The 22,167-nt window shown below is 37.7% G+C and overlaps 1 protein-coding gene across 1 annotated transcript in view; it reads left to right on the forward strand.

The window, feature by feature from the left end:
* MMRN1 (multimerin 1) overlaps positions 1–1,638 on the forward strand; it is a 54,030-nt gene extending 52,392 nt beyond the window's left edge. The window contains exon 8 of the mRNA XM_063108187.1: positions 882–1,638. Within this exon, the coding sequence (XP_062964257.1) occupies positions 882–1,303 (422 nt within the window). The 3' untranslated portion in view covers positions 1,304–1,638. The remainder of the gene's footprint in view (positions 1–881) is intronic.
* Positions 1,639–22,167: the final 20,529 nt, after the last annotated feature.

Below are 22,167 nucleotides of genomic sequence, written 5' to 3' on the forward strand. Positions count from 1 at the left end.
CAGGGAAGTTGTTAAAGAAAAACAAGTTTTATTCATGTCAGATATGGTCATTTAAATGAGGTTTTAACAAGTGCTTAGCAATGTGTTTTCTGTGAAGGTTAAGCCAATGTTGCCGTTTGGCTGTGTGAGGACTATTAGAATATGCTCAGATGTACTGAGTAAACCAAGATACTTTTTTGTCCACTTAATTTTGTAAGTACTGGTTGCCGTAGATTTACTTCAAGAGTGCACCATTTCTGATTTTTATACAGGAAAATATGTGCAGCATTTAAAATATATTCTCTTTAATGACAGCAAAAATCATACTTCAAATCAGGTTTTTCTCAATATGCAGCCTACTGAAGAGTAAAATTTTTAATGCTATTTTTAAATCTCAGCCTTTGTAAGTATATTTGGCATTAATTACAAAGAAAATTGCTTTTGTCTACTTCATTTGGTTTCTATTTTAACCTCTAGAAACTATTCGACAAGGCGCTGGAAAAAATGTTTCTACATCATGTCAGCTTCAGCTCCTGCATGGGGCTTTAAAACATTCTGGCATACCATAATAATCACAGAGTGCTTTAAATTCTTTTATCTCTGGGGAGATCAAAGCAAACATGTAAATTAATTTTTGAGGCATTTCTATGAGGGAGGTTTCAAGTGATACTTTCATTCTATCCTAGTCTCAATGAAGAAACTGAGGCTGGGTGATTTAGGGTAATCCAGCCAGGAGAAAAGGCATGCACCCAGACACATACACCCTTGCTAAATTTGACTGCGGACCTTTTCTTTCTTCTGCTACACCTTTTTGTAACTGAGATAAAATGATAAAGACACGGGGAAAGAAAAAACAAGATAAAAATATGACAATTAACTCTTGCCATTTTTTCCTCTAACAGATTTTTCCAAAGGATCTTACAGATACGCACCGATGGTGGCATTTTTTACATCTCATACATATGGAATGACTACACCTGGTCCTATCCTGTTTAATAATTTGGAGGTCAATTATGGAGCTTCATATAACCCAAGAACTGGAAAATTCAGAATTCCATATCTTGGAGTGTATATTTTCAAGTATACCATCGAGTCATTTAGTCCTCATATCTCTGGATTTTTAGTAGTTGACGGAATTGACAAGCTTGCATTCGAGTCTGAAAATATTAACAGTGAAGTACACTGTGATAGAGTTTTGACTGGGGATGCCTTATTAGAATTAAATTATGGGCAGGAAGTGTGGCTGCGACTTGTAAAAGGAACAATTCCAGCCAAGAGTACCCCTGTTACTACATTTAGTGGATACCTGTTATATCGTACATAAGTTGCTATGAAAGACAGACTATCACCTTTACTGAGAAACAGCCAGTGTTTTTATTTATCTTTGCATGCACATCTGCTCTGTTTTGGTTTTTCCATACAAAATGAAAACCGACTTATTTTATAATCTGAGTAAAGCTGTATGTTTGTTTATTTCATAAAATTATTTGAATATGTTTTGGGTAGCCTGTATATGAAGGAGTTCCTGCTCCTAAAGAAATTTAATGGCACAGAAAACAAAATGCATTTGTTAGCATAACTATTTGTACTTTTGTTTCTTCATTTTAAGTCATTTCGATGTAGAGTCACATTATAAAATGGCAATCATACAATATTGTCAATCACAGTAGTCTTTCCAATAAAATGCCTTTTGTTATTCCCTTTGTATATAATATATAATGTACATTTCCTAGATTCACAAATTCAAATAAATTACTCAAAGACCAAAAGATTTTTAAATTTTATTTTTACTGTTTACTGTTGAGTTGATCAATTTTACATACAAGATTTTCATCTGTAATCAAAATTAAGAAAGTTAAATTAAAAATGAAATATGAAATATGCTTAACCATTGCTCTCTTCCTGAGGATGAAGTCGTAATCTACACATATTTGAACATTAATATCCGAGTCTAAGGATATGTAAGTGGATTATTTACTGCCTCCATCATGTAACATCCGCAGGGGGAAAAATAACATCTTTTCCTAATAAGTGTCCTTCTATGGCAATACATGCAGATCTGCATCAGATTTATTCTTCTAAAGGGTAAGTAAAAATTCGTGTAATAATATAATTTATGGGATGCTCACTATATCCTGGTTCTCTTCTAAACAATTTGCACATAATGTCTCATTTCTCATAATAACTCTTATAAGGCAGGTATTATCACCATTATTTTTATAATTGAAGAAACTAAGACACAGAGAGATTAAAGAATGCACCAAGGCCCAGAGCCCTTAAGAGTTAAAGCAGGATTTGGAATCAAGCCGTGTCTTACGCAGAGCACACATCCATCCTTTCTCTATATTGCCTCCCACTGATGGACCAAAATGTATTTAACTAATCCCTTATCAATGGGCATTTATGTTTTTTATTATAGCAATATTGTTGTAGCGAACATCCTTAAAAATACATTCCTTATATATTTGACAAAGTATTTCTGAAGAATAGATTCCCATAAGTAATAGTAAAATAGTAATGAAAAAATGTTTGGCATGGCAAACATTTTTCATGAATTACTTTATTTAATGCTCACTGTAACCCTATGAATTACATATTAGTCTGTGAAGTATGTATTACGTATTATCAGTCTCTTTCTGCCCATGAGAAACAGAGGCAAGTAGCAGTTAAATAATTTTCCCAATATTAAAGCAAATGACCGAGAATTTCTGGAACAAAGAATAAACATATTTTTTTCAATTTTGATGGTACTATCAAATTGCCCTTAAAAATATTTGTACCAATCTGTAGTTCCAGCAATATGAAAAAGAGTGCTCTTTGTCCCCCACACATCCCGTTCAAAACTCACAATTTTTAAAATATTGCCAATCTTGAAGGTGAAAGTAGTTATCTCCTATTTACAGCACAAACTTGAAATATTTTCACATTTGCTAAAGCTTGGAATCATACGTCCATACAAAGATTTGCACATGAATGTTCACAGTTGCTTTATTTGTAATACCCCAAAACTGGGAATCACACACATGTCCAGCAACAGAAAAATGGTTAAGCAAACTTTCATCTATCTGTACAATAGAGTACTGCTAAGCAATAAAAAAGAATGAATACATTACAGCACCTATGAATCTCACAATAAGTATGAAGATTTCAAACTGCAGCACGATAAACTTTGGCCATTTCTGTGGGAACTCTGAAGTGAATACTGTCCATCGGAATGTCCCATTGAGTTAAATATAGCCGAGCCTTTGTAACTCAGCCTCACTCAGTGCTAGATTCAGTCTACCAGAGAAGAGTGCGACCTAGGAGCTGAAAACTGCAGGCTGGATAACTGACCATTTCTACCCTGTGATGTGTAAATGTGTTGTTTTCGAAAACATTTGGACAGTTTTGATACTTTCTTTAAGTCCCTGCCTGAAAATTCACCATGATATAAAATGCTTTTTTATTTTATTTCATCAAGTATTCATAAATTAAATAGTTTTTGCTTTCCAAAGTACTTGTCAGCGTGGAGTTCAGTATTTTCAATGTACTGCTTTTCATTAATATTACCAGAACAGAAGGAAGTAAATCATTTGACTATGCTTGTCATTACCGTACCTGATTTAATTTATTGATTTTTGTAACTAGATAATTAAGAACATTTAGCACTAAATTATGCTTGGTGCTTGGAAATTTAATTATTAATATTATTCTTTATTTTTTATACATATTTGTAGGATATGCAATTAAATAACCAATTGCCACCAATAGCCAAGAGGCATTATAGCAACTTTAAAGTTGCTATGAACATTTTTGTCTATATTTTTAAAAGTCTCTCAGTATAATGCAAGATAATTCAGTAATGTATTTCTAATTGTCATGGTCGAACTGAGCCACATAGAAAACATATAGCACTGGTATTTTTCTTGATTTCTTCTGTGGAGATAGGCAACTACCTTGGATATTATTTTGTAGATTAAATTTCAGAATGCTTCTCTCTCACCAGACCTTTCTGTCAAACAAGCTCCCAAAGTACACCAAGCCCCTAATAACTGATAACAAGATCACATCCATTTACTTATTAATTATTGAATAAATAGCTATTTTATAACAAGCATGATAAATCATATATAACAAATAATATAAAAATAAATACCAAATAAATTAGTACAGACAAATGCTGCATTTGAAATGCATTATCTGGAGTCATGCCGGCATTTATTACTGCCAAAATCATGAGTAGCTATGTAAAATGGGAAATTTATCTTAAATAACCACCCTCCTCTTTTTTCTGCACCCTTGACTAAACTTCCATTACCTCTTTTTGATAACTCCAGGAATTCAGGAATTTCATAGTCAAAGCCAAAAGCCAAGTGTCCCTAAATTTGCTCTTCCTTGCTCTATTTCATGCATCAAACTCTCATTTTGGAAGAATGAGCTAGTATCATTTAGGCATTAAGAAATGATTAATATAAGCCATACTGACTTATATTAATAAGTTGACTTATAGATCAACTTTTTGGTTGACTTGCGTATTTAGTCCTCTCACAGGGTATTTTTTGGGTGATGGTTCATCTATTTCAAAATATAAATTTACTAAATCAAATGACTCTCTAAAATACAGTTTTTATAATATATGAAATATTTTTACATATATTATATGATATATTTATATGTTATATATAATTTATATTTATATAAATACATATAAATGTATTATATATGCGTTCAGTTAAATTTCATACATAGATAGAATATATACACTCATATATATAAAACTTAAAGTTTTTACATGCGCTTTTCAAACCTGTTTGAAGAAAATGGGTAGACAATTTGGCACCTATTTTTTAAAAATTGATGTGGTTTATTCGTGTTGACTTTTTCATATTGGAAACTAGTGAGTCATATTCTTTGTCTTCATCAAAGGCAATTTTAATGTAGCAAAATTTTCTTCATTCAAAACTTTGCCTATCATCTGTCATTGCAGGGCACATGTGGGACACATTAAAGCAAAAAATAGAGGCCTGCCCTTGCTACAGTGTACAATTTAGCTGGGCTGCTCTCTCCTACAGAAGGCAGAGATGTTTGCTGCCGCAGTGGTTTCCTACCCAGGGTTTCATCAATAAGCTGGGGAGTGTTATTAAGCACCTTCCCTCAAGTGCTTTTACCACAGCTCAGTGAGAATTCTCACTGAGCTATACTGCATTTGTGTTTAGAGAAAACAATACCAAAGTGGTGTTCATTTCTCTGGGCTGACATCCTAATTGAACAATCTAAAACTCTGGAAAAGGTCCAAAATTTGGAGTTTTTATTACCTTTATTCATGGATTGCTTCATAAACTCTCAAAGCCCAGGCTTCAGTGAAAACATTTTCCAAATATCAAGTATATAAGTCAGCTTGGTTGCATATTTGGGATCCAGTGAGGGCTCTCTTCCTGGCATGCCCAAGGTAGAAGGCTGCCTTCTCACTGGGTGTTCACACAGCAGGGTGGTGTGGGGGTGCTGAGGTCGAGAGAGAGACAGAGCAAGCGATCGAAGGAGCTCTGGGCTCTGGGTTCTTCCTCTTTTTGTAGAGACAATAATCCCATCATGGGGGCTCCACCCTTATGACCTTATCTAAACCTAATCACTCCCAAAGACCCTACCTCCGAATACCATCATATTGGGGTACAGAGCTTCAACAGACAAATTTTGCTGGCGGGAGGGGAGCCACAGTCGTTCAGTCCACAGTACCAGGTGTTGAATGTAATAATATTTAGAATGGCGTTTTAAAACATTATTTTCACAGCTTTAAAAATGTCAGTCTAAGGCAGATCGTGGCTGGCTGTTTAGCTCAGTTGATTAGAGCACGGCCTTGTAGGCCTTGTAACACGAAGGTCAAGGGTTTGGTTCCCCATACTGGGCAGGGGGCAAGGGGGGGAGGGTGAAGCACTAAGGTAGATCCTGGTTGTAATGTGATTTCCTATCAGTTAAGACAAATAAATACTTACATCAAGGCCACTGAGGATAACAGAGAAAATACTGCAGGATACATCTTGAGGGGCAGATGTTCTTATAAATACTACTCTACTCTCCTTACTTCAGTCACTAATGAAGAAATTAAATTACTGGATTTCTTCTTACCATGATACAGACAATTACATATATATACTTTCTAATTTTTTTACAATTTACTTCCCCTCATTTATCTTTGCAGTCACTATCATCACCACCAAAACATTTAATTGTGCATAATATATATTAATATGTATAAAGAGGACCACATGTATATTTCTTCACCTTTATGAAATCTGTGGATTAAAGATGACAGTAATTTGCCAGAAAACATTTATTTGTACTAACTAGCCCTTTCCACAAATGTTTTAAGGTGGCCAGATACATAATTTGTGATAAGAAAAATATAAAACTTAGACAAAGATATTTAGTTGCTATTTATATATCACATATATGTCCAGAATATGTGCTTTCCTTATCATGATTTCCTAATTATATTCATATGCACTAATTTTCATGATTTGTCAGAGAGCAATCTTGCTGTTAATAGAGAATATTCTACAAAGATTCCTCACACAGTCTCAAACTCTCTTTCCATTCTCTACTCTACCCAATTCCCTGTCATACTATTGTAGATCTGCTATTTAACAAACATGTTTAGATCTCTTATTCCTGCTGAGGAGATGTGGAAATTATTATGTAGATGAAATTCAAAGACCCTCCAGAGATTGCACGTCTTTTTAATGTGACTTTCATTGCCCTTTCTGAATCTTGTCATTAAATCCTTTGAATCATGATTCTGTTTCACGAACTCTAATTCTATTTTCTTTAACTGGTCAGCACACTGGCAGATCATCAGTAGGTTTTACCCTATCACAGAGTTCTACATTAGCAGCAAACTATGAAATCTACCCCATGCAGGGAAGGGAGCCAAGAAACAAAGGCCATCACTGCATTTCTGTATAATTTTGGCCTTTTTCTTCCCACGAGGTACATGTAAAGTAGAACATCTGTTAGAGAAAAAAAAAAAAATCATCATCATCATCATCATCATCAACAGCACACCTACATACCCTACAGGCATTCTTGGGTATCACAAAATAACCTATTCTCCTAAGTTTAAGAGAAACACTGTAGATATTGGTATATGAAAATTGATTCTATAGTCTATTCTGAAGAATAAGTAGACTAAAATGCCTACAGGGCATCTTAGAATTTTATGAGGTGATGAACAAATCCTCCATCAGTAAAGTTCTTGGCACTGCAGCTAGTGGAAAAACAGTGAGATCAGTAAATTTACAGAACATGCTGGGAATGCGGATGTAATTAAATGTCTTAAATTGAAGAAAATTTTAGAAATTTATAAAACTTAGAAAATTTGCTAGCAAAATTAATTTCATTCATTTTACTCACCCTAATGGAGACACCTGTTGGAATTTACAACCACCAATCCCAAAACTATTCCTGATTTTTTAATCTGGGGAAGTAAAATGTGACATCTATATTTGATTAATATTATCTTTATTGAATAGAGGTTTTAGGCTTATGATGAAGACATCAAATTTTCTTAAGATATTCTCATTCTGGGTTGTAACAGACACAGCTACTATATGCTCTAGCTATATCCTTAATATACGGATGCAGTTTTGCCGGCAGGATGTCTTTTTTTTATTGAAACATAATTGATTGTACACGTCTGTGGGGAACAATGATGAATATCAATACCTGTGTACAATACGTGATGCTCAAATCAGGATAATTAGTATATTCACCATTACACAATGTCATCATTTTTTGTGGCCCTTTGCCAATTTCTCACTAACCGCCCCCTCCCCCATTCCCACTTCCAGTGGCCTCAGATCTGTTCTCTCCTTTTCAGAATTCAACGAATTATTATGATTGTTGTATCTTTCTTTTTTAAAAAATTTGTTTGTTTATTTTTTAGTTCCCACTTATGAATGAGGACCTGCAGTATTTCTCTTGATCTGCCTGGCTTATTTTACTTAACATAATTTTCTCTGGGTTCATCCATGTTGCTGTGAATGGCAGAACTTCATTCTTTTTTTTATGGCAGAGTAGTATTCCTTTGTGTATATAAACGACAATTTCCTTATTCGGTCATCTATCAATGGACATTTAGGATGAATCTTCTTCACACAGATGGAAAAATTGTCTTGGTAAGTGACCCTGTGAGGAAACTTTGCAGTAGAGCAACATGGTTCCAGCCTCAGAGGGAATGAACACTTTCAGCAGTAATAATTACGCAGAATTTGACTTTGCCATTCTCTCTTTGAAGTACACATTACTCAAAGTTATTCATCTCCCTATTTTGCTAGAGTTTAAAAGTTAAAACATCACTTTTTTTCCCCCCTATAATTGTAAAATCAGAAGCAACACAAGCTTCAGGAAGAAAACTTCTGAATATTTTCTTTCCCTATTGCTTTCATCTTCTGGTGGGCATCTGGCAGAAAATCAATGGCAGAGGTAAGAGGAAGGAGAAAGAACAAGAGATAGGAGAAGAGAGAGCAGAACAGAAATAAAGTGGAGGAAGAGGAAGAAAAGGAGTGGGAGAAAGCAAAAGAGAAGGAAGCTGCCAATGAGAGAAGTGGGGAGGAGTAAGAAGGAGAGGAAAAAAAACTAGAGCCAGGTCAGTCGGTGTGGAGAGAAAGCACGGCCAGACACAGCGTGAGACACTGTGCGAGAGTGAAACCCACCAGACATGTAAGATACTGGTACCATATGATCAGCCTCCCTCTATCTTAGATGATGTAAAAATCTATAGTAGGAAATCATGACTGTCTGTACCCACTCCACCTGCCATATTGAAAACTTGTAAATTTATCTTGAAAAAATTTTACTACGTACGTTGTCCTTGGACTTCGTGAAACTGCTGTTCTCTGAATAACTTAATAATAGCTTCAGAAACTAGGAAGGAAAAGGACAGGGATTTCAACAATTCATTGTGGTTATATGTTGTCATTTTTTTTTCTCCCTTATTTCTTGAAATTTGGCAATTTGTCTAACAAAAGAAAGACTTACCAACCCATACATTTTCTGTTAGAGCAATCCTAAGATTATTTCCTGGTATAAATGTGATTATCATTGTGTTTGTTCAGCACACTCCTTGAAGTCATATGGGGAAGCTCTGCACATAAAAACAAAAGACATGAATGGGTGAAGTGGGTATGTTTTTAATAAATGGAGTTTGAGTTCCCATAATGGAATTGCCTAATTTCTACACTGGCATTGCTACTGAGTAAACGTAGGAAGTTAGCAAATGCATTTAAACTTTTCTGTGTTTTCTGAGCTCTAAGAGTGAAGAAAATGGTATGCGTGGTTTTGTTTTTCAATTTGTTAGGGTAGCAGATTTAAAATGAATCTGCACCAAATTCATTTTGCCCTTTATATAAAAGATGTTCTTATAACTATTAATTAGAAAATAATCTGTAATAATATGCACTTCTCTCTCTCCCAAAAAGCTCTTGAAAGATAAAACAAAATTCTACCTAAAGTTAAACTTCATTTATTTCAACCTGAATCTTTTTTTGAAAAGATGAGAATACTCATAAATAAATAACTGTGCAAGTGGAGTTTGGGAGGGGCCGTTCTTTTTAAAATCCCAGAAGATATCAGAGGCACATTCTTCTCATTTTCACTTCCTAAAATATTTTATAATATCTTCCAGGTAGGGTTATAATGACAATTTCTCAGAATGAATGGAAAGATATTCTATAAGATAATCTGTTTTGTTTTCCAACCCTTTTTGTAGAAAAGACAAAGAAATAAGGGCAACTCGGTTCTTTTTTTGCCCACTTTAAATCCCACTTGACCTCTAGATTCACCAGCCCTGTGTTTCTGGGCAACTCCCCACATTTCCTTGGGAGCCTCTCAAACTGCCATCATTTACCCAGCAACCACGACAGTTGCAGACCAGACAAATGGCCTTTGCAGTATCGGAGAACTAGCCAAGACCTAATTGCCTCTCCCCAGGTCCCATTGGCAGGAACATTCATTCATTTCCCCCTCCCCCACACTTACTCCTTTTCTGTGGAAGTCAGCCCTAAGGCAGGAGATCATCTCATTTCCCAACAGCTTGATTCTCTACATGATCCTGCGAACGCCAGCATGTAAAGTCTGGCCTTACAGGTCAAAGGAAAAGCTTTGGTCTTCTTGCATGATCCTGTGTCTCCTTTTATTTCTCCTTTCCTCTTTCTCTTTTCATTTCCACTTCCCTTTCCTCCTCCTCCTCTTTTTCCTATTCTTCTTTTTCTAAGTGCCCATTTTCACCTACTTATCTCTGTATTCTTTGACTTTCAGTGTCTTTTCTGCTCTCCTCCTTATTTTTTCTCCTTCGTACTATCCCTTACACACATTTTCATAAGCCGTCATTTAAAAAATGTACAGATCATATAATACTGCTATTCCTTTTTCCTTTTATTTTTGCCATGTATTTTCTAAGGCCCAATAATAATCCAAGAGACACTCTAGGATGTACTATATTTTCAATGAAATTAATTTCCATCATATATAGTACCAAAACAGGCCTAAATTGTATTTTCTTTATGAAAGTATTACTGCTAATGTGCTGTTCCATAGGATTCTATATCTAATCAAATAAGTTAAATTAAAGTGCCATCTGGGTAGTGTGTTTCAAAGAAAAAATTTAACACCATTATTTACAAATTGCATCCAGTTTAAGCACAGACTACATTTTATTTACGTAGGTAAAACATTTATCATGTGCAAAGAAACATAAAAAGACAAAAAAGGAGACTGCATCTATAGAAAAAGATAGCCACCTTTATAACCGCGTAATATGAAAATAATACACAACTAAATAAAATTGCTTACAATCGGGGCTAAAGAAATCCATGGGATAAATTAACCACTATACAAAAAGTGTCTTGGGCAAAAAAAATTTCTTCCTAAGTATCAGGAGCTTTTGGATGTACAGAGCTCACATTATTGAAAATCAGTACATTTCAATTGGTGAAGATTAAGCATGATGAATGCTAGATTGTCTCAGATGAAATCACATGTGCTGACAGAACATCTGTTACAGCCTCCCTTCTTGTTATTTTATTGCAAATTTACAACCTATTGCAATTAAAATAACATGATTAAAATTATAGACATTATGAATAAAGGATAATTTATAGACCTCTCTAAATAATGAAACCTATTTTGCAAATGACTGAAATTATAAAAAGAAAAGATTTCTAACTCCTATATATAGCTTTTCATTGTAAAGAAACACTGGTATTTGGTATCTACATGTAGGCATAGCTACTACAAAAAAAAGAAAAAAAAAAAGACTCCTATAATCAGAAACCTGCAATATTCCCTCACTGGTTGTATTTATTAGAGCTATTTCACAGGGACTTAATATTGGTTTTTCTTGTTGTTTGTGGTATCTACAAGGTCCAGCCCAATGGTCAACATATAGTAGACATTTACTTACTTTTTTTTTAACTGAATGCTTGATTTGAAAATTAAATGTATGAGTGAAGTGTTCATAAGGACATATGTTTCAGGTATGCACAAATATGTTACCTGAGAAAGTTACTATAATTACTTCAAACAGAAATATGCCATAAAGATTTGCATAATTCTTCATAAATAGTAAGAATAATATTAAATGCTTATAAAAATAATCTCCGATTTAAGTAGAGTTCCCTGTAATCTTTTGTCTGTTCAGTGTAACAATTAAATTAAATCTGTAGAACTGGATTGACTCCAAATAAAAGCTATAAGAATCATCTGCAAACTTCAGTTTGATTATTTGCATGTTGTTAAGTTCTGATTTCATTATGTATTTACCTTAAATTGAATTTTCTCACCAGCACTAATCACAGACTTAGGTGCCAAGATAATCAAGTCTTCCCTTGTTAACAAGGCCTGAAATCAGTCATCAGTTGGTCAAACCCAAAGGTCACACCTATATGACATGAGAGGCAGCTAGAAGGGGGGTGAGGGAAGGGATCATAAAGACTTTGACTGATTTCAAACTGACTTTACCTTCTCTGTGCTTCAGTTTCTTCCTCTGTAAAATGGACATTAAAAAATACTTATTAAGATTCTTACGTAGATTAAATGTGACAATACCTATAAAACATTAAACACAATGAATGGTACTTAGCAAATACTTAGAAATGATTGGCTAGCACTGTTATGCTAGAAGGAAGATTGTGAAGGATAAAGGAGAATAAGTAAAAGACTTAGCGAGCCCTAAATAACGGCTTATGTTGAATTTGTGTTTTGGCAAAGCAAAGAAAAAAGAACAAGAACAGGATTGGTAGAATGAGACAACTTAGAAAAATAAATCAAGAGGTACCATGTCACCAGTGTAAACCTTCACAGGCATCAACTGACAGATTGAAAAACTGAAAGAAAAAAATATAGATGAAAAGCTAGTTTGCACATTCAATTGTGTATTTCAGAAATGAAATGTATCTTTAGCCTGAGGTAACACATCAGTGTTTGAGGCAAAAAATTGGAATAGGAAATGAGGGCATATGAACAAGAAAATGCAACAGGAAATTATTTGTTGAACTTCAGATGCTATATTAATTCTCCACTTTTCTTTATCTCATAGTGACACACACCTTGCAGGGGTGTAAAAAAAAAGCTTACCTACAAAAGAGTATTAAAAAATATCATTACCGAGATGAAAAAGGATTTCTCTCATAAATAATAAAATTTTTAAAAAATTCATTTTAGCTTGTTTATTGGCTTTCTAGAATCAGTTTTACTATAGTATTCATGGATTTTTTATGTATTATATTAACCACAAAAGTCAATATAACAGATCACATAGAACATGTAGGCGGTAGAGCTATTGAACATTACAAGCTATTCTAATGCATCAAAATTACATGAAAATTAAGGAAATCATTTTATATAACTAAAAATTGGTTCAGTAGTAGTAAAATGCTTCACTGAAATTTCTTGATTGATATCTCTAAAGTAAGAATTTTCAAATGTTAATAAAAAAAATACTCTTCCCACACTCTAACACACTGGAAAAGACGATAAAAAGCCGAGCAGGAACAATTCATTAAAAGGTCTGATTTGAGAGAAAGCATAGTGGTTACAAACAAGATTGCTTAGTTCAAAATCTGGCTCTGCCACTTCCTTGCTATGTGACCTGTGGTTAGTTATTTAATCTCTTGGAATCCCAGTTTCATCTTCTGTAAAATGAGTAGTCATAAAAATTGTATTGTAAGGCTGGCCCAAAAGCATGAATCTTACTTGTTGGGAAGGCTCATCTCGCAAAGACCAGGAGACAGAGATCGCTGCAATCATGCAAGAGGTCTTTATTTCAGCTTGCTGAGTTTGCTCCTTTTTCAGGACAGAAGCACCCCCAAGCTTTTAACTCAAGCATCTTTTATACAGTTTGGTAGGCAAGCTTTGGTAACAGGCTGGGTTGTACGCCATTTATTGGCCACTTTAAGCAATTTTTAAAACCATTGGGCTTTTAGCTTTTGGCGGGCAAAGGAAGGACTGAGGTATTGACCAACGGTCCACCCCCCCTCTTTCCTCCCTTGGTGTCCAAAGATAAGGTACTGGTCATGCTGTTCCTGGAATCAGGTGAGCATATTCCCTTCCTGGAACAGGGTCAACTTTGGGCTCTTTGGAAAGTCCCTTCCCCCTGGCAGCAGAAAGCCCTAATCTTCTGGTGAGGGAAGGTCTTAAGCACCTGGTAACGGAAGGTCCTAAGTATCTGGTATTGTTTACCAAAAAGGTTGGGGGTTATCTCTACCTCCACATTCCCCCCCCCTTTTTTTGTGCATATTTCAATCATGAAATACTGTTTTCTTTTGGTTTAATTCCTGATATTGTTGTCTTAACATCATAATTTGAACAGTGCTAATGCGTTCCTTAACAAAAGCTAGTAAGCGATTTAAAATGCAGGGACCGAAGGTCAGAAGCAATATTAAAATAATTAGTGGTCCTAACAGGGTCGACACGAGGGTCGTGGCCCAGGGGGAGGAGTTGAACCATGACTTAAACCAGTCCTGATTTTGTTCCTTTTTTTTTTTCTTTAATATCAGCATCTATGGCTGCCTGTAAACTTTGGTAATTCTGATGTTGAATAGCCAGAGCTGAAGCTCCTGTAGCTGCCCCAGCTGTTCCCAATCCTAAGCCTAAGAGACAGAGAGCATGGTACTTAGGGGCTCCCTTCTGGTTCGGTAGTTCCCATTATTTTCATCCCAGTATGATAATAGTTCTTCATAGGGATGGTAAACAAGCCGAAGCAACAACCGAACCAAGACACAGAAATCTTGGGTCTCGTTTAGGACCTGTAAGCTAACACAGGGCGTGACCCCAGTAGCACAGGCCCACCATCTTTCTGGAGGGGGCAACAGATATGTGTCACCAGACCACTTGTTCACGTTAAGAGTCTGGTTGCACAGCTGGCTGTGTGAGGAAGGGGTATGTGGACTGCTAGCTCCCAGGCCCTGGGAAAAGATTTTTAGGCATAAGAAAAGCAAGAGAGATTTCATCTTACAACACTTAGAATGTCCGAGCAATTTTCAGTCTTAAGGGGTGCTCCTTGGAACCCTGGACTTTCCAGGTGGCGTCTTTTGATCCTTGGTACTCTGGTGGTGTAGGCTTTACGTGCGAGGCGTGGATCCAATCAGAGATCCTGTCTACCTTTACAGCCATTGGTGTCGTCAGGAGCACCAGGTAAGGTCCCTTCTAACAGGGTTTCAGAGATTGGGAGCAGTGTTGCCATACTGTGTCCCCAACCTGGAACTGATGAGAAACTTTGGGGGTCCCAGGCTCATAGGTGGCCACCAGCTGCATCCAGACTTTCTTCTGCACTGCTTGCGGTCCTTTTATCCTGGCATATAAATCACTGTTAGTGTGCCAAGTAGGTTTAAAGGCGTCCTCCAGTAAAGTCAAGGGGGCAGGGGCATCATAGGGAATTTCAAAAGGGGGTCAGGTTGAACCAGGAGCAGGTGTTCCTAGCTCTAAACAGGGCCAAGGGAAGGAGCATCACCCAGTCTATGCCAGTCTCCATGGTTAATTTAGTCAGGGTCTCTTTTAGAGTTCTGTTTATCCTTTCTACTTGTCCTGAACTCTGGGGTCTGTAGATACAATGTAATTTCCAATTGACCCCTAGGTATCTGGCCACTCCCTGGCTTACCTTGGCAATGAAGGCAGGCCCATTGTCAGACCCAATTACCTTGGGTACCCAGAAGCATGGGAAGATTTCTTCCAGGATTTTCTTGACCACGACGGTGGCAGTTTTCTGCTTTGTTGGGAATGCTTCTACCCATCCAGAGAGGGTGTCTACAAAAACTGGGAGATACTTGTAACCATATTTACCTGGCTTGATCTCTGTAAAGTCTATTTCCCAATATACCCTAGGTCTGTCTCCCCTGGGTCTTTTGCCAGGTCCCGTGGTATTCTTACAAGCATTTACCTTTTGATATGGCACACACTTATAAACTATCTGTTCTGCTAATTGTTTTAGCCCTATGATGTGATATTTTGTCCTTAGGGCAGTCTGGACCAATTTGTTTACTCCCAGATGAGTCCATTGGTGCATTTGTTCGATCATGGCATGGGCTTGTTCTTGTGGCAATATAGGCTTGCCTGACGCTGCATGCCAATGCCGTTTCCTGATCAAAGTAGTTATTAGAGTCCCTTGAGATCACTGCTACATCCTCAGCTGAGTATTTAAACTTGGGCTTTTCTGGCTCGGGAACGTTAACCAACAAAATAGACGAGGACCCATGGGCTGCTGCCCTTGCCTCTGAATCAGCCAAGTTGTTTCCCCTGGCGATGGGGGAATCCCCTTTCTGGTGACCCGGGCAGTGTATAATACTCACTTTTAGCAGTCTGTGAAGGGCCTCTAGCAGGGCTATGATTTTTGCCTTGTTTTTGATTTCTTTTCCTCCAGAGGTCAGCAGACCCCGTTGTTGACATATAGCACCGTGCACATGGGCAGTGGCAAAGGCATACCTGCTGTCCGTATAGATGTTGATTCTTTTGCCCTCTCCTAGTTCAAGGGCTTTCGTGAGGGCGATGAGTTCTGCCTTCTGGGCGGATGTTCCTGCAGGTAAGGTCTGTGCCCATATCAGGTTCTGGCCATCTACTATAGCGGCTCCTGCCTTTCGTACTCCTTCCTCCAGGAAACTGCTGCCATCAGTAAACCAGGTGGCTTCGGCATCCGTCAGAGGCTGATCTGACAAGTCTTTATGCCATCCATGCACCTCAGCAAGCACTTGTTGGCAGTCATGGATAGGAGGGTGAAGGTCCGGGTCTGGTAACAATGTGGTTGGATTTAAGCTCACCGGTGGAGCAAAAGTAACCCGGTCTGAATTCTGTAACAGAGTCTGATAGTGAGTCATGCGAGCATTTGTGAGCCAGCGGTCAGGGGGGCTAGCGGACAATACTCTCTAAAGCATAAGGTGCCGAGATCACTAAACTCTGTCACATAGTCAATTTGTCAGCATTTTTTACCAGAACTGCGACTGCTGCTATGATTCTTAGACAAGCTGGCCACCCCGAGGCTACTGGGTCTAGTTTTTTAGACAGATATGCTACAGGCCTTTTCCGGGGCTCCAGTTTTTGTTTTTGTTTTTTTTTTTTCCTTGCAGTACGCACATTGATCCTTTGCCAGGGGTCCTTTCCTGTTGCCTGGTACTGCCTTACTGGGCTCCCTAGCTTCCCTGACTATAAGGGGCCAGAATTTTGTGAAAATTTCCTTCTTGGTGCCTTTCTTTCTTTCTTTCTTTTTTTTTCCTCTGACTCTTTATTATAATAAACCTTTTCAGCCACCTGCACTAATTCCCTTAATGACTTATCTTGTAACCCTTCAAGCTTCTGCAGTTTGTTTTTTCTGATGTCTCTACTAGACTGGTTAATAAAAGCAACTGTCACTGTAGCCTTGTGCTCTTTACCATTAGGACCATACGGGGTAAACTGACGGAATGCCTCCATGAGTCTCTCCAAAAATGCTGATGGAGACTCATCAGGCCCCTGGATTACCTCTTTTACCTTAGTCAAATTGGTGGGGTGTTTTGCTGCCCCTCGGAGACCTGCCATTAGAGCCTGGCGATAGACCTTCAGGTGCTCCCTACCTTGTGCTGAGTTGAAATCCCAATTTGGTCTGGTCAACGGGAATCCTGCATCTATAACATCAGGGAGGAGGGTAGGTTGCTCATCGTCCTCTGGAATGTTCTTTTGAGCCTCCAGGAGGATTTGTAGTTTCTCCTCAGTGGTGAACAGGACCTGTAGTAGCTGCTGGCAGTCATCCCAGGTGGGCTGGTGGGTATAAAAGACAGACTCTAAAAGAGAAATTAGGCCTTGTGGCTCATTAGAGAAAGAGGGATTCTGGTTTTTCCAATTATATAAGTCACTCATGGTAAAGGGAACATAGACCATAAAGGGTTCTTGGGCACTGGGGCCTGATGTAAGGGCAAAAGGGGGGTGGGCAGGAGACGTGAGCTACGAGGGGTCTGTGTTTGTGAGTCAGGTACAAGGTTTTGCCAAGGCCTCATCTGGTTTCCTCGCTGTCATCTCAGGACCCTGCAAGATTTTGACTTGTGCCAGTGTACTTGGCTAGTGCCCAAGGTCAGTCTCCAGTCGCTTGGCCTTGATCATTTCCCAAAATTCTACAAGACTTAAAGAAAGAACTGTTAGCTCTGCAAAGTACCAACCAGCTTCTCAGCCTCGCCTTTCTACTTAGTAAGTGAGATAAGAAAGTCAGGGGATGGGAAGCAAGAGTAGAGAGACAAAAAAACCTGTCCTTTTAAAAAATCTTTCTCCCCCGTAGCCCAGGCTGCTTTAGGTCCCAAAATGGCTTTAGTCCTGCTCATTCTAACAATTCTCCATTGTCAATAGTTCTTTCCTCTTTTACGGAGTGGGCCGCCGACTCATCTGACTGCTTCAAGCTGTTTTCAGGGCACAGTAGGGGTTAATGTGGAATGGAACTATTTGACATGATGGAGGACATAGCTCTTGTTACCCAGCTGGAGTGGCGCAGAGGATCAAGGGCATTTGTTTATCTATTGTCTTAACAGTTGATTCACAACAGGTGGCTTACTCAGAGTTAGCAAGCTATACATTAATTGGTACATTAAGAATTTTAAGAACTTACATGAATCCTTTGTTTATGAACAGGATGTCACATCCAAGTTATGGGTCTCTTCCTTCAAGTTTATGAAACTTTAGAGAACTACTTGTGTAGACAAGACATCATTCCCCCCCCTTTTTTTTTAATCAAAACATTCCTCATGGAAGCATTGAAGATCAATTTTCTGATTGAAAAGGTTTTACTTTTCTTTGTATGGATGCCTCAGTGCTGGGAAGACTTATTCCCAGGTAGACATGTTATTTTATACTATAAAAATCAGAAGGATACTCACAAATAGTTTTCAAATTTTGGAGGAATCAAAGAGGAAAAAAGTAAATATTTTCATCTTTGTTTATAAAGTACATTTTACCAAATTGCTGTAAGTTATAGATAGCTTAGAGAAAAAGTTTCCTTAAAACAAAATATTTAAGTAAAGAACAAACAATGCAAGTTACAAAACATTTTTATCAGTTACTTAACTTTGTATACTTAATTTTTGCTTTACTTGATCTTAATTAGTAGTTCTATAAACTCATCAGATTTCTTACTAGAGTTTTGAAAACCTTTTATTTTGTCCGTTGTTCTCAAAGTTATTTGACCTTAATATTAAGTTTTAGTCTTTAGAAAAACTTTGCTAATTGCCTTTTAATTATAATCATTTTAATCATACACAAAATTCTTTTATAAATTTGCTGTTCACAAACCATTATTACCACTTACTCGGACCTTTGATGACCTGCTTTAGATTTTTTATTTGTCCTATACTTCCCACTTCCTAAATAACCAGTCATTTTGCTCTAGGACAAAAGTTCACTACACAAGATGCTTTTTCACAATGAAGTATTTTCTTTTCCTGCATACTGATTTCCTTTTTCACCAAAAATACTAAATTAACCTCATTTATCTAAAAATCCCATGATCAAAGATCATTTTGTTTCAGGCTGGGCTTATAACTTTAACCTTAAAACCTCTAGCAAAGACAAATGTAATCCTGTTTGACCAGTAAACCCAAGCAGATAATTCCAAAAACATTTCTCATAGCAGTGTGATTTTCAAAAAGCCTTTTTACCTCTTTTTTTTTTTTTTTTTTAGTTTTAGTTTAATGTTCACATTTAGCTAGAACTGGCTGCCTTGTATAAGAAAAACAGAATCTCCAAGTGGCCTTGATTCTTCTAACAGGTTTTTCTTTATCTTGGCTGAAATGCCATAGACAGTGAGTTTTTCTTATAACATTTGCAGAACTCTGTGCACAGATAGACAAATTTTGTCCAGAGACTTAGCTAATTACAGTGTTCGGTTTCTCAAGCTTGCCAGGAGAAACTGAGAAAAAACAATTTCTTTCAGTCATCAGGTCTTTAATGACCAAAAGGCACAAACTTAGTTACTCAAACACAAACAGACAAATTATTAGCCGTGGCCTTCACGTCAGTCCAGTATTTCAGAATCAGATTTAAAGGGGTAGAGACAGCCTGCCCCATGTCGCCCCAGAAAGTCGTCAGTCCCCACACACACGCAACCAGACAAACAAAAACCAAAACACTGACACGCCCCTGCCATGGGCGCAACAACCAGATTATCAGAGAACTCGGGAGGGGTCTCCTTCCTAGAGATCTCCCTTGGAGCCGAACCTGTCCGTCTCCAACAGAGGAATCTGGAGCATCCTCCAGGACTCCTGTGGCTGCGGCGTGCCAGCACGTCTGCCTAGCCGCTTGACCACTACAGATGGCTCTGCTTTGGAGCCTCAGAAAATCTAAAATCACATTTTCCGTATCCACTCATCTGATGATGGACATTTGGGCTGGTTCCAACTCTTGGCTATTGTAAAGAGTGCTGCGATGAACATTGGGGAAGAGGTATACCTTCGACTTGATGATTTCCATTCCTCTGGGTATATTCCCAAGAGTGGGATAGCTGGGTCGTATGGTAGATCTATCTGCAATTGTTTGAGGAACCTCCATACCATTTTCCATAGAGGCTGCACCATTTTGCAGTCCCACCAACAATGTATGAGAGTTCCTTTTTCTCCGCAACCTCGCCAGCATTTATCGTTCAGAGTCTTTTGGATTTTAGCCATCCTAACTGGGGTTAGATGGTATCTCAATGTGGTTTTGATTTGCATTTCCCGGATGCTGAGTGATGTGGAGCATTCTTTCATATGTCTGTTGGCCATTTGGATATCTTCCTTAGAGAAATGCCTACTTAGCTCTTTTGCCCATTTTTTAATTGGGCTGCTTGTTTTCTTCTTGTAAAGTTGTTTGAGTTCCTTATATATTCTGGATATTAATCCTTTGTCAGATGTATATTTTGCAAATATTTTCTCCCACTCTGTTGGTTGTCTTTTTATATTAAATGAAACAAGTCAGGCACAGAAAGAGAAATACCACATGTTCTCACTTATTGGTGGGAGCTAAAAATTAATATATAAATTCACACACACACACACACACACAAAAAAAAAAAACTGGGGGGGGAAGAAGATATAACAACCACAATTACTTGAAGTTGATACGACAAGCAAACAGAAAGGACATTGTTGGGGGGGAGGGGGGGAGGGAGAAGGAGGGAGGTTTTGGTGATGGGGAGCAATAATCAGCCACAATGTATATCGACAAAATAAAATTAAAAAAAAAAAAAAAAGAAAATCTAAAATCAGACCAGTGATTCCGTCCTGGAGCCACCGAAAAGCTAAACAGACCGGTGACTCCCTCCTGGAGCCACCAAAAAACTGAAACCAGATTACAGCAGACAACAAAGACACAAATACAGACACGGCAGACAGACAGACAACCGCGGTACCTGCTGCTCAGAGCAATCCTCCGTTCTCTAGTCTCTGGTCCCAGAGAGAGCCGCTTCCCGGCCAATGCACCAAAATGTAAGGCTGGCCCAAAAGCGCGAATCTTACTTGTTGGGAAGGCTCATCTCGCAAAGACCAGGAGACAGAGATCGCTGCAATCACACAAGAGGTCTTTATTTCAGCTTGCTGAGGTCACTCCATTTTCAGGACAGAAGTAGCCCCAAGCTTTTAACTCAAGCATCTTTTATACAGTTTGGTAGGCAGGCTTTGGTAACAGGCTGGGTTGTACGCCATTTATTGGCCACTTTAAGCAATTTTTAAAACCATTGGGCTTTTAGCTTTTGGCGGGCAAAGGAAGGACTGAGGTATTGACCAACGGTCCACCCCCCCTCTTTCCTCCCTTGGTGTCCAAAGATAAGGTACTGGTCATGCTGTTCCTGGAATCAGGTGAGCATATTCCCTTCCTGGAACAGGGTCAACTTTGGGCTCTTTGGAAAGTCCCTTCCCCTGGCAGCGGAAAGTCCTAATCTTCTGGCGACGGAAGGTCTTAAGCACCTGGTAACGGAAGGTCCTAAGTATCTGGTATTGTTTACCAAAAAGGTTGGGGGTTATCTCTACCTCCACATTCCCTATCTCATAGGGCTGGCACAGAGATTAAATTAATAGATATATAGCATTTAGAATACTACTAGGCACATAATCAGTACTCTTGAAGGATTCGCTACTGGTGTTTCTGAAATTCTTCTCTTAAAGATAATGGCAACAAATATTTGACACAATCTCAAAGTTTAAAAAATAATGATACAGACTTTTTGGGAGTCAGAACAGTGTTGCTCAGGGTTGTATATTTCCATTTATTATCTAACAAATTATTCATCTAATCTCAAAGAGATTTCACTTGAAACAAAGATTTTGAGATGCTCAAAGAATCTTTCTTGAAACAAATAAATATAAGAACAAAGCAACAGGAAATATTTTATTAAGAATCTCTTGAGTAAACCAATGTAGAACAGAAAATTTCAGATACTAAAATGAATTTCTCACTCATGATTTCTATTCATCTATCTCTGTCTCTCTTCTGAAGCTTTTTTCATACATGAACAAGTACCTAGCCTATGATATAGGTAGATCATAAGATTTCAAACTTAATTCACATGGATCCTTGCATGCGTGATTTAGTTATGTGTCACCCAAACAGAAGGTAAGAAATAATTTGATTAGCTATTTTACACAGTGAGTAAATCCAGTATAAAGATATTTTGAGTAAAAGAGTACTGATGAAAGAATAAGCATATTAAAACAACCCCAACACCCATTGATAATGAATGCA

The sequence above is a fragment of the Cynocephalus volans genome, chromosome 9 (genome assembly GCF_027409185.1).
Source record: "Cynocephalus volans isolate mCynVol1 chromosome 9, mCynVol1.pri, whole genome shotgun sequence".
Lineage (NCBI taxonomy): Eukaryota > Metazoa > Chordata > Mammalia > Dermoptera > Cynocephalidae > Cynocephalus > Cynocephalus volans.